This window comes from Canis lupus, chromosome 20, assembly GCF_011100685.1.
Source record: "Canis lupus familiaris isolate Mischka breed German Shepherd chromosome 20, alternate assembly UU_Cfam_GSD_1.0, whole genome shotgun sequence".
In the NCBI taxonomy this organism is placed as follows: Eukaryota; Metazoa; Chordata; class Mammalia; order Carnivora; family Canidae; genus Canis; species Canis lupus.
In genome coordinates this window covers 50297615-50314953 of record NC_049241.1, presented here as the reverse complement: position 1 = coordinate 50314953, position 17339 = coordinate 50297615, and the positions used below count along the sequence as shown (strand labels likewise).

General features: G+C 58.8%; 2 protein-coding genes across 7 annotated transcripts in view; one reads left to right on the top strand and one right to left on the bottom strand.

Moving 5' to 3' along the window:
• The first annotated feature begins 456 nt into the window (after nt 1-456).
• PRKCSH (protein kinase C substrate 80K-H) lies at nt 457-12199 on the top strand. Of its 4 annotated transcripts, none has more exons than XM_038567203.1 (18): nt 457-609; nt 984-1135; nt 1351-1467; nt 2075-2170; nt 2269-2326; nt 3413-3530; nt 4981-5110; nt 7594-7678; nt 8260-8338; nt 8994-9080; nt 9376-9540; nt 9633-9732; nt 10213-10282; nt 10554-10643; nt 10802-10876; nt 10960-11059; nt 11142-11326; nt 11429-12199. In XM_038567203.1, exons 2-17 carry the CDS (start codon nt 1060-1062, stop codon nt 11286-11288), a joined length of 1593 nt encoding a protein of 530 aa, XP_038423131.1. In that variant the 5' UTR covers nt 457-609; nt 984-1059; the 3' UTR covers nt 11289-11326; nt 11429-12199. The 4 variants fall into 4 exon arrangements, with proteins under 4 accessions (XP_038423131.1, XP_038423129.1, XP_038423128.1 ...); XM_038567201.1 differs by having other exon boundaries at nt 9376-9561; nt 11142-11297; XM_038567200.1 differs by having other exon boundaries at nt 9376-9561.
• ELAVL3 (ELAV like RNA binding protein 3) overlaps nt 12136-17339 on the bottom strand; it is an 18503-nt gene continuing 13299 nt past the window's right edge. For 2 of the 3 annotated variants that reach the window (XM_038567205.1, XM_038567204.1), the window contains exon 7: nt 12136-15851. In XM_038567205.1, coding sequence (XP_038423133.1) covers nt 15500-15851 — 352 coding nt within the window. In that variant the 3' untranslated portion in view covers nt 12136-15499. The remainder of the gene's footprint in view (nt 15852-17339) is intronic. The other variant, XM_038567206.1, reaches the window with a different exon arrangement.

The window sequence follows — 17339 nt, the reverse complement described above, 5'->3', positions numbered from 1 at the left end:
TAAGTAATCCTTACACCCAGTTTGGGTCTGGAGTGCACATCCCTGAGATTAAGAATCACACGCTCTAAGTCAGAATCAGCCAGGCGCCCCTACTTTTTTTTTTTTTTTACGATTTTATTTTTGCGTAGTCTCCACACCCAATATGGGGCTCGAACCCACAACCAACCCCCAATATCAAGAGCCCCGCTCCTGGACTAAGCCAGCCAGGCACCTCCCCCCCGCCACACACACTTTGTTTTTTTTTAAAGCACTCCCTACACCACCACCACTCCCCTGGGTTTCCTGGGCATTTTTCAGGAACCTTTTTTTCCGGCTGTAGGACCTGCCACTCCCAAGATGGAGGAGCCTAGCGCCGCCATTAAGCGCGCACCGTGAGAACGATGCCCCTCTAGGGCATCACAGTCCTATCCAAGATGGCCGCCTGGGGTCCAGCCCGGCCCCTCCCCCACTCGCCACTCCCAACATGGCACCGTTGAGGCGCCGCTCCGCACGCGCGGCGTGATGCCGGAAGTGACGGGTCCCACCGACTTCCGCTTTCTTTTTTCAGGAGGAACGGTTGGCTGCTGGGCTGGGGGGCGCGGTGGATATTGACCTTTGCCCCAGCCTCGTGTAGGTGGTGAACTATCGCGCGCGCGGGGGGAGGCGGTGACCCCAGGTTCTTATTGGGGGCAGCTGGAGGGTGTTCGTCCGTAGAGTGGGGGACTGTTAACCCCTTCCGCCGATTGGCGGGAATCGGACAGCTCATCACCACCCCCCGGATTGGGAGTGGAGGTTTTGAGCTTCGCACCATTGATATGAGCAAAGTGAGGCTCCCTCTGGGCAAGACTGGGGAGACCACCTCCCCCAGCCCCCACCGTGTCGGAAGCAAAGTGAGCCCCCATTGCCGGGAAGCGATGGAAGAGTCCAATTGGCTGGAGGAAGAGGTGACTTCCTTCGGCTGCAAGCAGCCCTCTCCCCTGACCCGCGTCCCTTTCTTGCCGCAGCGTGGGGGCACAGCACATCTCCCCGCAGCCCGCTTCCTCCCCAGAACCTGTTTCCGGTCTGCGAGCTTCCGGCGAGATGTTACTGTTGCTGTTGCTGCTGCCCCTGTGCTGGGCCGTGGAGGTCAAGAGGCCCCGGGGCGTCTCCCTCACCAGTGAGTCCCCCACTGGAGGTGGCTGGAGGTCAGGGTAGGGTGTGGGAGGGGCCGACTTGGCCCCCGGGATAGATGCTTTGGGCCTTCTGCCTCAGTTTCCTGGCCTCTGGGTAGGGAAGGTGGCAATGCTCGGCTGCGAGGTGGGGACAGAGGTTGCCTTTCGGTTGAGCGGGCCTCTCCTGGCCCTGGGCTGAGCCGCTTGCCTCCGTCCCCAGACCATCACTTCTACGACGAGTCCAAGCCTTTCACTTGCCTGGATGGCTCTGCCACCATCCTTTTCGATCAGGTCAATGATGACTACTGTGACTGCAAGGATGGCTCAGATGAGCCAGGTGAGTTTTTCTCTGTTCACTCATTCATTCATTCATTCATTCATTCATTCATTCATTTGACGTTGTTTTGAGTGCCTGGGAAATGCCAGGCCGCATGGTGGTGACCAAGACAAATCCAGCCCTGCCTTCACATGGCTCTGGGTTGAGTGGGGGAAAGCAGGCATAGAAGCGAGTGGTTTGTGGGTTGGTGAGGAAGGCCATAGCTCCTAGAGGAGCCCCAAAAGTCCCCCATCCCCTTGGCCCCAGCCTGGGGGTCAGGAAGTGAGATCTCACCTGAATCCTAAAGTGTGCTAAAAATGGAGGTGCCAGCATGTGCAAATACCCTGAGATGGGAGACAAGGTAAGGTCAAAAAGCAGACAAAGACAGAAGTGGAGGCAAGGGCTGGAGCAGTTGGCCAGGCCCTGTTCTGAGGGCCTTGGGGAGAGGCAGGAGTGGACATTGGAGGGGTTTACTTCAGGCTCTGGTAGGCAGCTGCCCTTCCTTCCCTTTCTCAGCGTTGATTGCGCTCCCAGGCTGTCTATGCACACCTGTGGCCGGGGATCTGCCTGTGTGTGGATGTGACATGTTTCTCCTGAGCACACCCCAGAAACTCTTTTCCTCCCACAGGTACAGCCGCCTGTCCTAATGGCAGCTTCCACTGCAGCAACACTGGCTACAAGCCCCTGTACATCTCCTCCAGATGGGTCAACGATGGAGTTTGTGGTGAATGAGATCACACCGGGGTTGGGGAAATAGGTGGTCGCGGGGGAGTAGGGAGGAGCCACTGCCGGTCTCATCGCATCCCTGCTTTGTGCTCTTAGACTGCTGTGACGGCACCGATGAGTACAACAGCGGGATCGTCTGTGAGAACACCTGCAAGTATGTGGCTGGCACCTGCTGCTCCCCACAGCACGCCCCAGCCCTTTCCTCACTACACCCAGTGAACCAAGCGCCCTTCTCTTTTCTGCTCTTATTTTTAAAAAAAAAGATTTATTTATTTATTCATGAGAGACACAGATAGAGAGAGAGGCAGAGACATAGGCAGAGGGGGAAGCAGGCTCCCTTCATGGAGCCTGATGTGGGACTCGATCCCGGATCCCCGGATCACAACCTGAGTGGAAGGCAGGCGCCCAGCCACTGAGCCACCCAGGTGTCACTCTTTTCTGCTTCTGTGTGTCGAGTGCTCACTCTGCCAGGTGCCTTTTGAATGAACACCACATTGCCACTTCATCTCTGGTCCAGAACCAGGTGCAATTGTTGCCTGTTCAACAGATGAGGAAACTCAAGTTTAGGATAAAAAGTGACTTCCCTAGGTTCCCACAGCTAGGACACATCAGAACCAGGACTTGTACCAAGGCTGATTGATCCTGAGACTCCAATCTTTTCATTGCTATGCTCTTGTGGCAGGACCTAAAACTTGAAACGCCCATAGACAAGTAGTATAAACGGCAGAAGCCAGCTGAGTCTGAGGCGTGGTGGGTATTGTGGCATCTGAAGGAACACTTGTCTCTTGACTTCTGTCAGTTAAGGGCAAGTGGCCAGGCTAGATTCGTTTTTTAGGGAACCTGAAAATCCCAACACTTTTTAAAACTCACCTGATGGAAAATCTTTTAACTACAGGGTAGGTCAAGGACAACCCTTGGCCTTCTTGCCTGAGAGTCTGGGATTTCTGTGTTTTTCTTCCCTTTTCGGGAGCAGCTTCTAACCCCCACATCCAGACATTTCCTAGCCCCTTTCCTGGATGCCTACAATGAGCGAACTCTGAGTGCTGTCCCGCCTCTCAAGGACAAGGATGAAGGGCTCTGAGGCCAAGAGAGCCCGGGGAAGTGGGGGGAGAAGGATTTGTTCTTCATGTTTCCTAATACAGGGGGCGGGCAGCAGGTGGGTTGAGCCCTTTGGGAAGAGGCAGACCTGGTGAGCCCTAAAGGCCTCCTTGGCGGTGCTTGTGTGTTCTCTCCACACTAGAGAGAAGGGCCGGAAGGAGAGAGAGACACTGCAACAGATGGCAGAGGTCACGCGAGAGGGGTTCCGCCTAAAGAAGATCCTCATTGAGGACTGGAAGAAGGCTCGGGAGGAGAAGCAGGTGAGGGACCCTGTGAGGCTGGCTGAAGATGGTCTGGGCCCTGAGGCCTGGAGTCAGGGGCCAGTGAGGTTGGGTGGCCTTGACACATGCCCCTGAATAGTGGAGTCCTAGGCCAGTTACTGTTTGTGTGTGCTGTGGTTTACTCATTTGTCCACTGGCTGTTTAGTCATTGGTTAAGTTGTTACCAGGTGGTGGGCAGCACAGGTATTGACCAGGGCCTTGGGTGGCAGCTTGAAGTGGGCTTAGAGGAGCTCCCCTCCTGCATCCCAGAATGGGAGGGACACCTCTCTGCATCCTGGTTCCCTGGTGCCATCATCTGTAAGATGAGGCTGATGACCATGTGACCTCCCAGTTTTGGGGGAGGATTCAAGACATCAGAGGGGCCGGGTTAGTTCAACAGGGTGAGTTCTGCAGAGGTTGGAAGAAATTGTGTGCCTAGGCATGTGTCTCTTCCTCCCCTGCCTGCCACCCCCTGGGCTGTTAGACAGGTCAGAGTCCTCAACACTGCTCCTGGACTTTTGCCAGATCCTCCATAGGAGGGCTCAGCTCTGTTTTTCTGCCCAGGGAAGGTTCTGGGTTTTTCTTACCTCCATGCCCTGGCTGGTGAGGCCCCTCCTGAGTTCAGAGGTGGAGATGCAGTGAAGTCTTTTCTGAGTTCAGAAGACAGTGGGGGAGCCATGGAGTGAGGTTGGTTCCAAGTGACTTTTGCCCTCCTGGGGCAGTAGGAGGATCCTGGGAGCAGGCCAGGCTGAGGTGGAGGTCAAGGTCATAGGAGGAAAATGATCCTATGGCGGGGCTTGGGCTAAGACCCTCCAGCTTGGGGCCCCATCCACACGCACACTCATTCCTTCTTGCAATATCCACAGAGGCCCAGGGGGTGTGGTATAGTGGGCATGAGACTGGAAGCAGACCTGGAATTGCCTCAGGGGCTTATGTCTACTGAGAGGGACAGGTGACAAAGTGACACCCAGGGCCACTGGGAAAAGGGGTATCTGGGTTGGGGTTATGTGGCATAGAGGAGACTTGTGCCCCAGTCTCCCTCCTTCCCCTACCTGTTGTGGGGGCAGGCAGCAGGGACGGCTTCTGGAGAAGGCCTCTATCTTAACTCAGATCTTAGAATAATTCAGAGTTAGCCATGCAGAGTATTCTAGAAAAAGAGAAACCACGTGTGACGAACTGGAGGCAGAGCGTTTGGGGACCTAAATGTTGGGGTAGTTGGAGCCTACAGGTTAAGAGAGGTGTGGCACAGATGGGGCTGGCGAGGTGATCCTGGTTATGCAGGACCTTGTGGGGGCTACATCGAGGTGTTCAGGGTTCCCTCTAGTGACCTCTGGGGAACCCCAGGGAGGGGGAGACCCAGGGGGTTGTGTGTTTTGGAGAGGTCACCTGGCGGCCACTCTGTAGCGTAGAGGCAGAAGGAGAAGTGGCATCTGGTCTCTTGCCCACCCAGGAAAAGCTCACTGAGCTACAAGCCGGGAAGAAGTCCCTGGAGGACCAGGTGGAGATGCTGCGAATGGTGAAGGAGGAGGCTGAGAAGCCCGAGAAGGAGGCCAAAGACCAGCACCAGAAGCGGTGGGAAGGTACGTCACGGGGTGGCCCCGGGAGCCTCGCTCATGACCTGTTGGCTCCTATGTCTCCTGACTTGATCACAGCACCTCAGCACCCCCACGCACCTAGTTGTCTTGCCCTGTGCATCGGTCATTGTATTCAGAAGTCGTTTGGAGGAATAATTTGCAGTCTAGCAGAAGTGATTTTTTTTTTTTCTCTCTTGAGAGGAGCGGCTCTTCTTCCTGCCAGCCACGTGGGGACAGAACCATTGGGGGATCCCCTGAATCCAGAGCAAAGGCTGGAGGTCCCTCCAACCTGTCAGGCAGTGGAAGCTCAGGTGTGAGCACAGGCTGCGTGATTTCTGGTCCAGCCTCTATAAGGGGACAGCCCCTGCCAGGGTCATAGCATAGTTATGAGGTGGGGGGGCTCTCCCATTCTCTCCACCTGGGGCTTTGATTTTTCTCTCCCTTGTCTCACAAATTCTCATCAGATCAGATGTCCAAATTTGCCAGGTGCTTCCAAGTTCTTTTATCTTCCCGAATTGTTCTTTGCCTTGGCAGTTAGTATCACTTTGGTTGGTTGAAGATGGTTTTTGTGCTCCTTCCAGCATTGTCTTGCCCTTGGCAGGTTATACTTGCATTCTGGGAAATCGGAAGCCTTGGCCTTCGGCCTCAGTCTGTCCAGTGGGGGTCACCCTGGGGCAGCAGGCTAGAAGGGCGAGGTGGGGCAGAAACCCACTCCAGACTAGCTAAAGGACCAAGCATTGCAGGATTTGGGAAACATGGCCCTGGTGATGGGCTGGTAACCAGGAGCTGTGGGCAGCCCGTCTCTGAGTCTGCACTGCTGGTCTTTTCCGTCTCCCTGGGCACCTGCTGCATTCTCTGTCCCTTCCTCTCTCTGCCCTCGTTTCTCAGAATCTGTAATCCAGTAGGTCACCCAGTGTATATGGAGTGGCTGCACACCCTAGGTGCCACTAGCTTAGCACTGATCGAGACGGAGAGAGCCCCTGCCTGCTGAAGGACGAGTGAGCCGGCAGAAGGCACAGGTGCAAAGGCCCTGAGGCCGCATCATGTCTGGTTTTTAAGGAGCAGCTAACTGCCGTGTGGCTGGACAGAGGGAGTATGCGTGTCGTGGTGGAGACAAAGGCAGGCGTTGGGGATCATGGGGAGGACTTAGGCTTTCACTGCAAGTGAGGTAGAAGCCATAGAGGATTCTGAGCAGAGGCGGAACAGAAGCCAGGAAACCAGGGAGGAGCGGACCACATTGGTCCAGGCAAGCGATGGGCTGGGACCAGGGTAGGGGGTACAGAGGTAGAGAGAAGTGGGCAGCTTCTGGATACTCCCTGAAAGCAGACTGGAGCTTTGTGGCCCTGGGGCAGGTGAGCAGAGGCGCCTCCAGTCCAGAATCCCAGTGGCACCTGTAGACTCCCTTTCTCCTTCCCTCCGCAGAGGCTGTTTCTGCCCTCAGACTCTGGCTTCCACCCTCTGCTGCTCTTCAGAGACCCCGGGCTTTGTTATGTCCCCTCTTTCCCGGGTGGTGTCCAGCTGGTACCTTCCCTCCACCTAGAATCACACTCGCTCTGCTACTCAAACAGCCGCCCCAAGCTCTGCCTTCCTCTCCGGTGCTGGAAAGTCTCTCTGTTCATCCCGGTGGAGGCTGACCTAAACCTTTCTGTGGCTCTGCCCCGGCTCTGCCCTTCGCCAGCTGGGTGACCTTGGGCAGGTCCCTGCAGCCAGCCAGCCTCACGCCCTTGTCTGTGAGAGGTTACAGTGCCGGCTTGCTCTGCTGGGGCGCTGTGGGATCCCCAGGCTGAGCCGCAGCGTGGCAGAGGAAGTCCCACTTACCCCATCGTAGATGGCTGAGCTGAGGTCCGGGGTACGCTCTGAGCTTGGTCACCGGAGCTGCTGTCCCCTCCAGCCAGACTAGGTGGGGATGAGGCCAGTAGAGGAGGCACCGTCAGAGCAGAGGCACAGCTGCAGGCCTCTCCCTGCTGGCCATAGCCCAGTTCCCTCTCATGTGCGGCTGGCTTTCTCTTTTCCTGGGACTCCCCAGAGCCCCCCAGGAAGCCTTCCTGACTTGGCCACACCAGACTCCAGTCTCCATCCTGACCCTTGTGTCAGAGAGCGGGCCCATATGGGGTACATGGGCTGCTTCTCATGGGGGCCTCCTGGACGTGGCCGACCTATGCGTGATGTCCCGCCCACCCTGGCATGGCGTTTGCCAGCCCCTTGCTTATTCAGACCCAAAGTCCTAGGGTGTTCTTGAGCCCAGCCCCCATGCTTGCAAAATCTCTTAACTCCCCGCTTCAGTCTCCCCACTATCTGGCACTTCTCGACTCTGCCTTGGCCCCTACCCTGGCCGGCCTTTGGCGTCCCCTGGCTCCCATCCCCGGACTGTGCTCTACACTGGCCCAACATGGCACCCAGTGTAGGGCCTCGCACACCAGTGGGCCACACGGGGTGTCGGGGCAGGGCAGGCCTCAGGGTGGCGGGTGATGGAGCTGGCTCTTCCACAGAGCAGCAGGCTGCCTCCAAGGCCCAGCGGGAACAGGAGCTGGCAGCCAGTGCTTTCCAGGAGCTGGACGACGATAAGGATGGAGCGTGAGTCTGTCTGTCCTGCCCTGGGCCTGGGGTTCCCTCCTCCCACCTCCCGCTATCCTGTGCCTGAGCCCCACCTCCCTGGCGTGAGTCCTTAGCTAGTCCTAAACCAATTCTGGACAAGCCTCTGCTTACTCAAGTGTAAAGAAAAATCTGAGGGTAGATGAGGGAAACCACCCCCGCAACACCAAGGAGCCAGGTGAGATAGCTGGGGGGCCCCATTACTTTTCCTAAGCCCATTCTGTGGCCTGGGTCACTTTGACAACAGCCAGACCCCTTTCAGTGCCACCGTGGCCCTGCCCTTGCTGGCTGGCCCAGGCTAATGGCTGAGGGCAGGGTGGGCTGTGGGAACATGGGGTCTCTGTCTCTTCTGAGACCCTTGAGGGCTATGGGGTCTTCAGGACTGGGTAGGAGACGAGACTGGGCCCTACTCCAACCCCAACCCCAGAGCTCACTTCTCCCAACTTCTATGCCTGTCCCTTTGAGGTCCTAAAATAAGTTCTGGGGCAGAACGGGGAAGGGGAGTAGCGGGCCCCTGAGCCAGTGGGCCTTACCTCTCTGGGCCTCTGCCCGTGCCCCTGCAGGGTCTCAGTCACCGAGCTGCAGACCCATCCGGAGCTGGACACCGATGGTGATGGGGTTCTCTCTGAAGGGGAAGCTCAGGTACCCCATCCTTCTTGCCCCGGGACTTGGAGAGGGCATTGCCCCAGGGTGACGGTAGGGCCAGGCGGCGGGGCCAGGCTGGTTATGGACTGCTCCCAGGGTTGCTGGGAAGCCCGGCATGGCTGACGCCACTTGGCTTTGCCTGGGTGAGGCCAGAGGGTAACAGCCCGGCTCTCCTCCCTGCCCTTGGGGACCCAGTGGCAGCGCACAGGTGCCACGGAGGCATCTGGTTAGGAAAGCGCCAGATTTCCTGCCCACCGGGCCCCAGATGCAGCTCCCCTTCGTCCCCCCAACCCTCGCCCCACCATCCTCCGTCCTTCATCCTTCGGTGTGGGTCTTGGCCTCCTGTCCTCACCAGTCCGGATCCCTGCTGCTGGCCTCTTCCCTGTCCTGCCTGGGCCTCCACCTCTTCCCAAGGGCCCAGCGACCTCTGGTTGCAGTGCCCTCTAGCTCTTTCTCCCTCTGTGTCTCTCACTTTCTCTCCCTGGCTGCTGACCCCTGCCTGCGCCCCTCCTCTGGGCCCCCTCCTTGTTCCCACAGGCCTGTGCTGCCCCCTTCTGGGCCTGGTCATGGGTGGTCAGGGCACATCCGTGCCTGGCACAAAGCGGGGCACATGGAGGCCCCAATCCTGACACCACCCCCAACATGTACACAGGCCCTCCTTGGGGGAGACGTGCACGCCGACGCCACTGCCTTCTCTGACCGCCTCTGGGCTGCCATCAGGGACAAATACCGGTCTGAGGTCAGTCGGGGGAGGAGAAGAGAGGCAGTCCCCCCTCCCAGCCTTCCCTCTCCCAAATGCCTCACAAAGGAACTGCCTCTGGTTCTGGCACAGGGCCACCCTGGCCAGCTGGGTAACCCAAGCACCCTCTGTGGAGGGCCCCCCCTGCCAGCTGTCTGTCTCTCCCTTCAGGCCCCTTGGAAGGGGCGGAGACAGAGGCTGCCCACTGGGTGATGGTGTGAGCTTGGGCTTGAGCCCCGGGGAGGCGGGGGTGGACCACGGAGCCCACGGCACCTGCTGCCCACACACCCGCCAGGTGCTACCCACCAGCCCCCCACCTGCACCGTCAGAGCCTGACCTGACGGAGCCCAAGGAGGAGCAGCCTCCAGTGCCCTCACCACCCGTGGAAGAGGAGGAAGAGGAGGAGGAAGAAGAGGAGCCGGAGGAGGAAGAGGAGGAAGAGGAGGAAGAAGATTCCCAGGTGCCAAGGGAGCAGCCCAAGGTGTGTGTTTGGAGGAGAAGGGAGTGACCGGGTGGGGGCTGGGTCAGTTGCTGACTCTACCCCTCCCCCAGGAGGCCCCACCCCCACTGGTGCCCCCGCAGCCTGCGGCCAGCCCCACTGAAGAGGACAAAATGCCGCCGTATGATGAGCAGACGCAGGCCTTCATTGATGGTGCGCGCCAACCCGGGGAGGGAGGGGACCCTGCCCGAATCCAAGCTCCCGTGCCTGGCCCGTGGAATGGACCTTACTTGGCTCCCAAGATGGGCTTGCGTTGGCCCCAAGCAAACCTGGGGCGTGTGGGCCGCCCTGGAAGGGGTGTCTGGGGCCTGGAGAAACCATCGCTAACCTTGTCAGCCCCAGGGGCCCTCCTGCCTCAGGCTGCCGCTTGTTTGTGCCACCCCAGGCTGGGGTGAGGAGCCAGCTAGGCCCCAAGAGCCCTGGCCCTCCTCCTCCCTCAGGAGTTCAGAGCCTGGGCAGCCGAGTGGGGTCTGCCCTGGGACTAGAGGCCTGCAGGGCCTTCCTGGGCCCAGTCCTCACTCGGAGCAGGCCGTGAGCTGGGGGAAGTGGGTGTGTCCGTGGCACCCCCTCCGTCTTCCTGGATGGGGCTTTGGGGCACCTCTGACCTCCTCCCACATTGCCCACCCCCTCCAGCCGCCCAGGAGGCCCGCAACAAGTTTGAGGAGGCTGAGCGGTCCTTGAGGGACATGGAAGAGTCCATCAGGTAAGGGGGGGTGTCTGGCCACACAAGGCCGTGTTTGCACCTGCCATGTAGCCGCCTGCCCCGAGCTCCCCAGAGGAGGTGGTAATGGGGAGTTGCCGAGGCTACCTCTGCTGAGGCGGTGGCAGCTCCTGCAGGGAGGGTCCCCAGACAGTAAGGAGCCTGAGCCCAGCCCCCAGGTGGCCCTCCCTTGCTGGAGTGGGCCTCCCCATGTGATCCCGACGAGGCTGTGGCGTCCCCAGCTGCCCCTTAACTGCTTGGCCTCCCCTTCCAGGAACCTGGAGCAGGAGATTTCCTTTGACTTTGGCCCCAACGGAGAGTTTGCCTACCTGTACAGCCAGTGCTACGAGCTCACCACCAACGAGTGCGCCCCCCACTGGCCAGCGGGGCGGGTGGGGTAGACTTGTGGGGTCCTGGGCGAGGACAGGGGGGTGAAGGGGTGGGCTTACGGGCAGTCAGTCAGGGGAGTTTGAGGAGGCTGGGGTCCCATGTCCCCTGCCCACCATCCCCATCCTGTGACAGGTACATCTACCGGCTTTGCCCCTTCAAGCTCGTCTCTCAGAAGCCCAAACTTGGCGGCTCCCCCACCAGCCTCGGGTGAGTGGGTGTAGACCAGACTTCCTTCCCCCAGCTCCCCAGTCCCCTCCAGCCCCACTCCTAAGCACCTCACTCTCCTGCAGCACCTGGGGCTCATGGGCTGGCCCCGAGCACGACAAGTTCAGCGCCATGAAGTACGAGCAGGGCACGGGCTGCTGGCAGGGCCCCAACCGCTCCACCACCGTGAGTGCTGGCAGGGCGCGGGCTGGGGGCAGGGGTCCAGGCCCCCCCCAAGCCCCCCTGAGCGCCCACCTGCCTGCCCCAGGTGCGCCTGCTGTGTGGAAAGGAGACAGTGGTGACCAGCACCACGGAGCCCAGTCGCTGCGAGTACCTCATGGAGCTGATGACACCAGCCGCCTGCCCAGAGCCACCACCTGAACTGCCCACTGATGGTGACCATGATGAGCTCTAGCCCTCCTGGGTGCGGAGGTGCCCACCTCAACTTTGGGGGTACAGCACGCTCTAAAGAAAAGAGCTAGGCAGGCACCTCTTCTCTCCTCACCCCTCCGCCTCTCTCTCCGTCTTTCTCATTTGGTCTCTCTCTGGTTCCAGAACCTCAAGGCTCAGAAACATCCCCAACGGTGCCACCCGCCCACCCAGCGCTCCGCCAGGGGACCAAGGCCTGCCCCTCCAGTCTCCTCACCCTGGCATTGGGGGCGGGGGGAGGGGGTGGGGGCGGGATCCATGTGGAGCTCTGCCCTGCTCTCAGGGGGGCCGGGCAGGGCACAGCCCGCCTTCCCAGGCCCCGGTGGTCTCCAAAGGTGGAATAAAGGAGTTCCGCACCCCCTGGGCGCCCGCCCCCGCCCCCCGCCCAGGGTGTTTGCCTCCCTCCCTGGTGGGGATGAGTGACTTGACCTGTGACCTCAAAACAATAAACACGATTCCCTCTCCCCAACCAGGCTGTCCACTTTGCTTTCCTCAGGAGTGGGATGGGCAGAGGGTGGAATGCAGGAGAGGTGGCTCTCTGCAGGTCCAGCACCCACCTCCCCCGTCAGGGTTGCGGTCTCATCAGAGCCTACATCTGAGCTGCCTGGTGGGCCCTGGAGTAAGCCCAGGGCCGCAGGGCAGATGGACCCCCGGGGCCACTTCCACCTGCATTGGTTTCTCACCCACCCTGAGTCGTGTGTATGTGTGTGTGTGTGTAGTGAGGAGGGGCGGGGGCTCCCGATGAGAGCCAGGCTTAGGTGTGGCCACACGGCCAGGACCAGTGACACACTCCCAGCACTCCCCACCTGCCAGCACACAGACAGCTGAGGCCGTAAGATTCTGAACTTTTATTTTCTGGCATGAAAAGTACAAATAATTAAACAATTCCATGTAAAAGTCTGTTACCGCGGCCAGGCCTGTAATCCCGGTAATAAATAGTCTAAACGCAACGCAAAGTGTTCTTGTTGGGTTTTGGGTTTTTGTGATTTTTTTTTGTCTTTTTCTCGATTTTTTTTTTTTTTTTTTTTTTTTTTTTTTACAGTTCTTTATCACCTCCAACATGGACTCTGTCGTGATTTGAAACCTTCTGAATAAATAACAGGATGAAGGGAGGGCTGGAGGGGGCTGAGCCCCCATCCCACGGGCCCTGCCCCTGCCCCCCAGGGTTGTGGAAGACCCCAGGCCCCCTGGCCCCTGGGGTGAGGGGCTGGCCTCTGGGGAGGGAGCCTGGCTGGGCTGAGTTCTGTGTTTTAGAAAAAGAAGTCCCCTCCCAGACTTTGGGGTGTCAGGGGCCTAGGCCTCAGTGGGGAGGGGGGTGGTGTGGGGAGGTGCCCCCTCTGCAGAGCCCGGCTGCCCCAGGGTCGGGGACAGACCCAGCCCTTATTGCTCACAGACGCCCCCTGCACGCTGCCCACGTGTGCACACGTGTCCCTGCGCTCGGAGGGCGGAGGGGAGAGAGCCCCAAGAAACAGCAGAGGGAGAGGGGTGGACCCGCTGGGGGTGCCTGCCCTGCTGGAGGGGTGCTGGGAGGTTGGGAAGGACTTTAAAAACCACAAGAATAAATAGGTTCGTGTATCAAGAACAAGCTAGGGTTTTCACCAGCTAAAGAGGACTGAAAAAATTCTCAAGACGAGCAAAAATAATCCCATTAAGACCCCGGACGTCGCTGGCCGCGGGGACGCCCCACAGAGCACACGCCCCCCGGGCGCCGCTCGGCTACCATTACTGTTATTAATAATTATTATTACTTTAATGATTCCACTTCCCCTTTTATAAATAAATTAGGCATAACCACGTCTCAGCAAAACTTAAAGAAACAAAGAGAACATCGTGGTTCCTTTAAACTTGCAAACTGGATGAAGGAACAGAAATATACACAAATGTCCTTACAGGGCAACAAGAATAAATAGTTAACATAGCAATAAGTTAAAACTACAAGAAGCTAAATTCGGCAAAAAAGTACAAGAAAGTTAACTGGTGCCAGTTTATGTCTTTTTTTTTCCTTTTTTTTTTTTTTAAATCTCTTCTGTGTGTTTTTTTTTTCTTCCTTTTTTTTGTCGCTTTTTTTTTTCCTCTTCTGTTTGTGTGTTTTTGTCGCTTTTTTGATTTTTTTTTCTTTTTGTTCCTTGCAGCAGAAGCTCCACAGACGTTTACTAACAAACACCGGGAGGGGTGGGGGAGAGAGAGCTGGGCAGTCCGATGGGGCCGTGGCCGGACACCAAACGCAGGGACACGGGAGGAAGGGCAACTGAAGCTGAACTGGGGTTTGCAATTCTCAGTTCTGACTGGGCCCGCTGCGGGGGGTGGGGGGCTGCGAGGGCTCCCAGGGGCTCCGGCCATCGGCTTCTGTTGGAAATTTTTTCTTTCTTTTTCTTTTCTTTTTTCTTTTCTTTTTTTTCTTTTTTTTTCTTTTTTTTTTTACAAAGAATGAAAACTAGGGGAATGGAAAGCGTCTGGACTTTCCAGACAGAAGCCGGGGCTGGGCCTCAGGATGGGGGCTGCATCCATGGCCCTCAGGAGTTTGGAAAGACGGAAAAACCCAACAAACTGAAAGGGGGTGACAAGGGGGTGGGGAGGGAATTCGGGGCTGGGCCCCTGGGCCCTGTCCACCCCCGGGGTAGGGGGAGGTTGGGGGGGGCCTGCAGGGAACAGCGGGTACTTCCTGCTGGGGAGGCCTTTGGGGGGAGGGGGAAGGCTCAGGGCCCAGCCTCCCCCCTCAGCCTCTGGGCCAGGGCCTCGGCCCAGGGAGGTTCAGCCCCGGGGACAGGGGGTCCTTTGGCCTCAAGTGTTGGGGGGCGGGGGCTGCCTCCAGCCCACAATGATGCCAAAAGTGAAACGAGGTATCGTGTGTTTGGATGCATGGATGCTGTGTGTGCACGCCTGTGTTCGTGGGCGGCAGGGACCACTGATGAGCCAGGAGAGAGCAGAGAACCTGGAGCTGGGCTGAGGAGGGCCATGCGTCCGGGGGAGCCCCGGGCGGCCTAGCTGGAGGAAGTGGACTGGGCCAGGGTCTGGGCTACCACCTCTCCCCTGGGCCTAAGGGATGCCATGCGCGTGTCTGTGTCTCCTGGGTATCGTAGCTCTGGTTTCTCCGGGACTGGGTGTCTAGATTTGTGTGTCCAGTTGTGTCTGTCTCCGCTCTCCCGTGTCCACGTGGAAATGTTCGCCTTCCGCAGCCACCTGCGGCCGCCTTAGCCCCCGATGATGTCTGCCCGTGGCCACATTTGCGTAGCCCCACGCTTCCGAGTCTCCTGTGATTATCCACGTGTTTGTCTGCCTGTCTGGGTCTGGCCAACGAGCTCCTGAAGGTGTGTCCGGGGCGTGTCTCTGGGTCTGTCCGGGCGTGCTTCTGTGTGTCCCTGTGGGGTGTGTGTGTGCGTGTGTGTGTGTGTGTGTGTGCACGTGTCCCCCGCGTGTCTTCGCGTGGCTGTGTTTCTCTGTGTGGCCCCGTGGACCCCCGGCCCCCAAGCCCTGCTCCCTGCCCCTGCCCCAGTTGGTAAACATAACCTGCCAAAATATTTTCTTTTTTTTTTTTTGTCTTTTTTTGTGTTTTTTTTTTTTTTCAAGTTCAAGAATCCCCAGTAAAAATTCTCCACGAGGTCTTTTTTCCCTTTTTACAAAAATAGAGTTTTTCTTCCCCTCCCACCCCCCCCTTTTTTTTCATTTTGTTTCTGTTTCCAGCCCCTCCCCCTGCTCCTCACACTCTATCCAGGGGCTCTGGGCCAGGAATGCCCACACCCCTCCTCCGTTTTGCTTTTTTGGGGATTTTTAAACCTGTTCCCCCTCCCCTCAGGCTCATCTAGGTGTTGGGGAGGCCTGGACAAGGGGGTCTGGGAGGGCACCCCCAGCGCCCCCGCAAAGCCATCCCGCGGAGGGTGGTTGAAGGTGGGGTGGGGGCACGTCTCTGCTTTCTTTTTAGCCGAAAAAAGAAACAAAAACCATCGCCGTGAACAAAACCAAGACGAGAGAGTGAACAGCCCAGCCTGGGGTGGGGGCAGGAGGACGGGGTGGGGGACCCCCAGGCACCCCCCATTCCCTGCAGACTCTCCCACCCCAAGTGCTCACCCTGTGGCTTCCGCAGGGACGCGGGGCCCTCGTGCCGTCGGTGGTCGGCCTGCGCTGTCTCTCTCGGGGCCCCTCTCTCTCTCTTTCTCTCTCTCTCTGCTGCCCGGGGAGGGTGGGGAGGGCGGCGGCGGCTCAGGCCTTGTGCTGTTTGCTGGTCTTGAAGGACACCTGCAGCACGCGCTCGCCCAGGCGGTAGCCGTTGAGGCTGGCGATGGCCATGGCCGCTTCGTCGTAGTTGGTCATCGTGACGAAGCCGAAGCCCTTGCACTTGTTGGTGGTGAAGTCGCGGATGACCTTGACGTTGGTGACGGCCCCGAAAGGCCCGAACAGCTGCCACAGCACGCTCTCGTCCGCCTCCGGCGACAGGTTGTACACGAAGATGCACCAGCCAGCGCCCGCTGCGCCCCCGGACAGGCCCACACCCGCGAGGCCGCTCATGCCGTCGATGGCGATGGGCGAGAACCTGGCGATGAGCGACAGGGGACTACTTTGGGGGTCACGCGGGCTCTGCCCTGACCCCCGGCACACCCCTGACCCCCGTGACCCCCAACACCGTTGTGACCGCTGGCTGTGCCGTGCTCCCCGCCACGACAGTTTCATGACCTCCACCTTTGACCCCACCTGAAACTGTGACCTGCTCTGAGATGCTGGCCCCCAATCTCCATCCTGAGCTGTAGCCCTGGCCTGACTTCTGACCTCCCCTGAACACTGGGCCCTCACCCACAATCCTACCGAGAGCCCCTGTCTATCCCTTGACCCCGTAAGCTTTGACCCCACTGGCTCCAGTTGACCCTGGCCCCTTCCCCACCCCTGACCACTAACCCCTCCCTTGGCACATTTTCCCACCAACTCCTGCCCTCCCCTCACTGATCCCACCCCGCCCCTGCCCTCAGCAGCGCTCCCCCCCACCCCCCCCCCACCCCCGGCCCCTGGCCGCCCCTCCAGGCTAGAGGCCCGCCCGAAGGGCAGTGCTCGGGGCCAGGAGGGGAGTGCAGCTGGCCAAGTACCACCCTCCACTACCAGGTCTCTGCCTCGTAACTGGGCCGCTGCTGCCCCTGCCCCTTGCCAAACTTTTCCTGTTCAAGCTGTATATGGATGATCCACTCCAAGGTGCTCCAGCTCAGAAGAGCTCTGAGTGCAGCAGGCACTTGGGAGGGTTTGTTGACTGACTGACCAACCACTGAATGAATGAACACGCAGGGTCTGCTCTGCCCATGTGCCTCGGGGCCTCCCTGACTCCCAAGGCCTCGCTTGCTTGCTCAGAGGGAGCCCCAGAGTCTGACTCGGTCAGTTTGGCCACTGAGGACTAACGGCTTGCTCCCTCCTGCCCGGTTCTGCCCAGGCTCTGGCACCTTGGACAGGTGAGGAAGTCTCTGCGGGGTCCTCATCACCCCCTCTCTGGCCCGCTTCACAGCCCTGTTCACTTGCAGGGGAAAAGTGTCTTTCCCCACTAGGCTGAGATAATTAATAACAGTAACGATAATCATGAGAGTGGCTACCTCTTATTGAGCGCCCACTGTGTGCCAAGCCCTGTGCTCAATGCTGTTTCTTCTCTGCGAGAAGAGACCAAGTCCGGCTGGGCCCTGTTGGGTCCCCGAGCCCGAGGCCAGCGGCCGGCACTCAGTGTGTGCTCAACAGCTTACGATCAAGAAACACAGGGACCTAGGGACGCCTGGGTGGCTCAGTGGTTGACTGTCTGCCTTCGGCTCAGGTCGTGATCCCGGGGTCCTGGGATCGAGTCCTGCACTGGGTTCCCCATGGGGAGCCTGCTTCTCCCTCTGCCTGCATCTCTGCCTCTCTCTCTCTGTGTCTCTCATGAATAAATAAAATCTTAAAAAACCCAAAAACAAAAATCCCACAGGGACCTTCACAGGGTCGGGGAGGTGGACAACGTTGTGCGAGCCTCAAGGTCCATCCTGGACTATGGGGTAGAAGGGGGGTATTCTGTGACCCTCAGCAAAGACCATCAACA

What these genes read in the sequence shown, in the direction of transcription:
- PRKCSH (XM_038567201.1), top strand. Translation starts at nt 1,060, where the DNA reads ATGTTACTGTTGCTGTTGCTGCTGCCCCTGTGCTGGGCCGTGGAGGTC. An exon ending in GGTCAACGATGGAGTTTGTG is followed by an intron (nt 2,171 to 2,268) that starts GTGAATGAGATC and finishes TTGTGCTCTTAG; the next exon opens with ACTGCTGTGACGGCACCGAT. An exon ending in TGCCAAGGGAGCAGCCCAAG is followed by an intron (nt 9,562 to 9,632) that starts GTGTGTGTTTGG and finishes CCCCTCCCCCAG; the next exon opens with GAGGCCCCACCCCCACTGGT.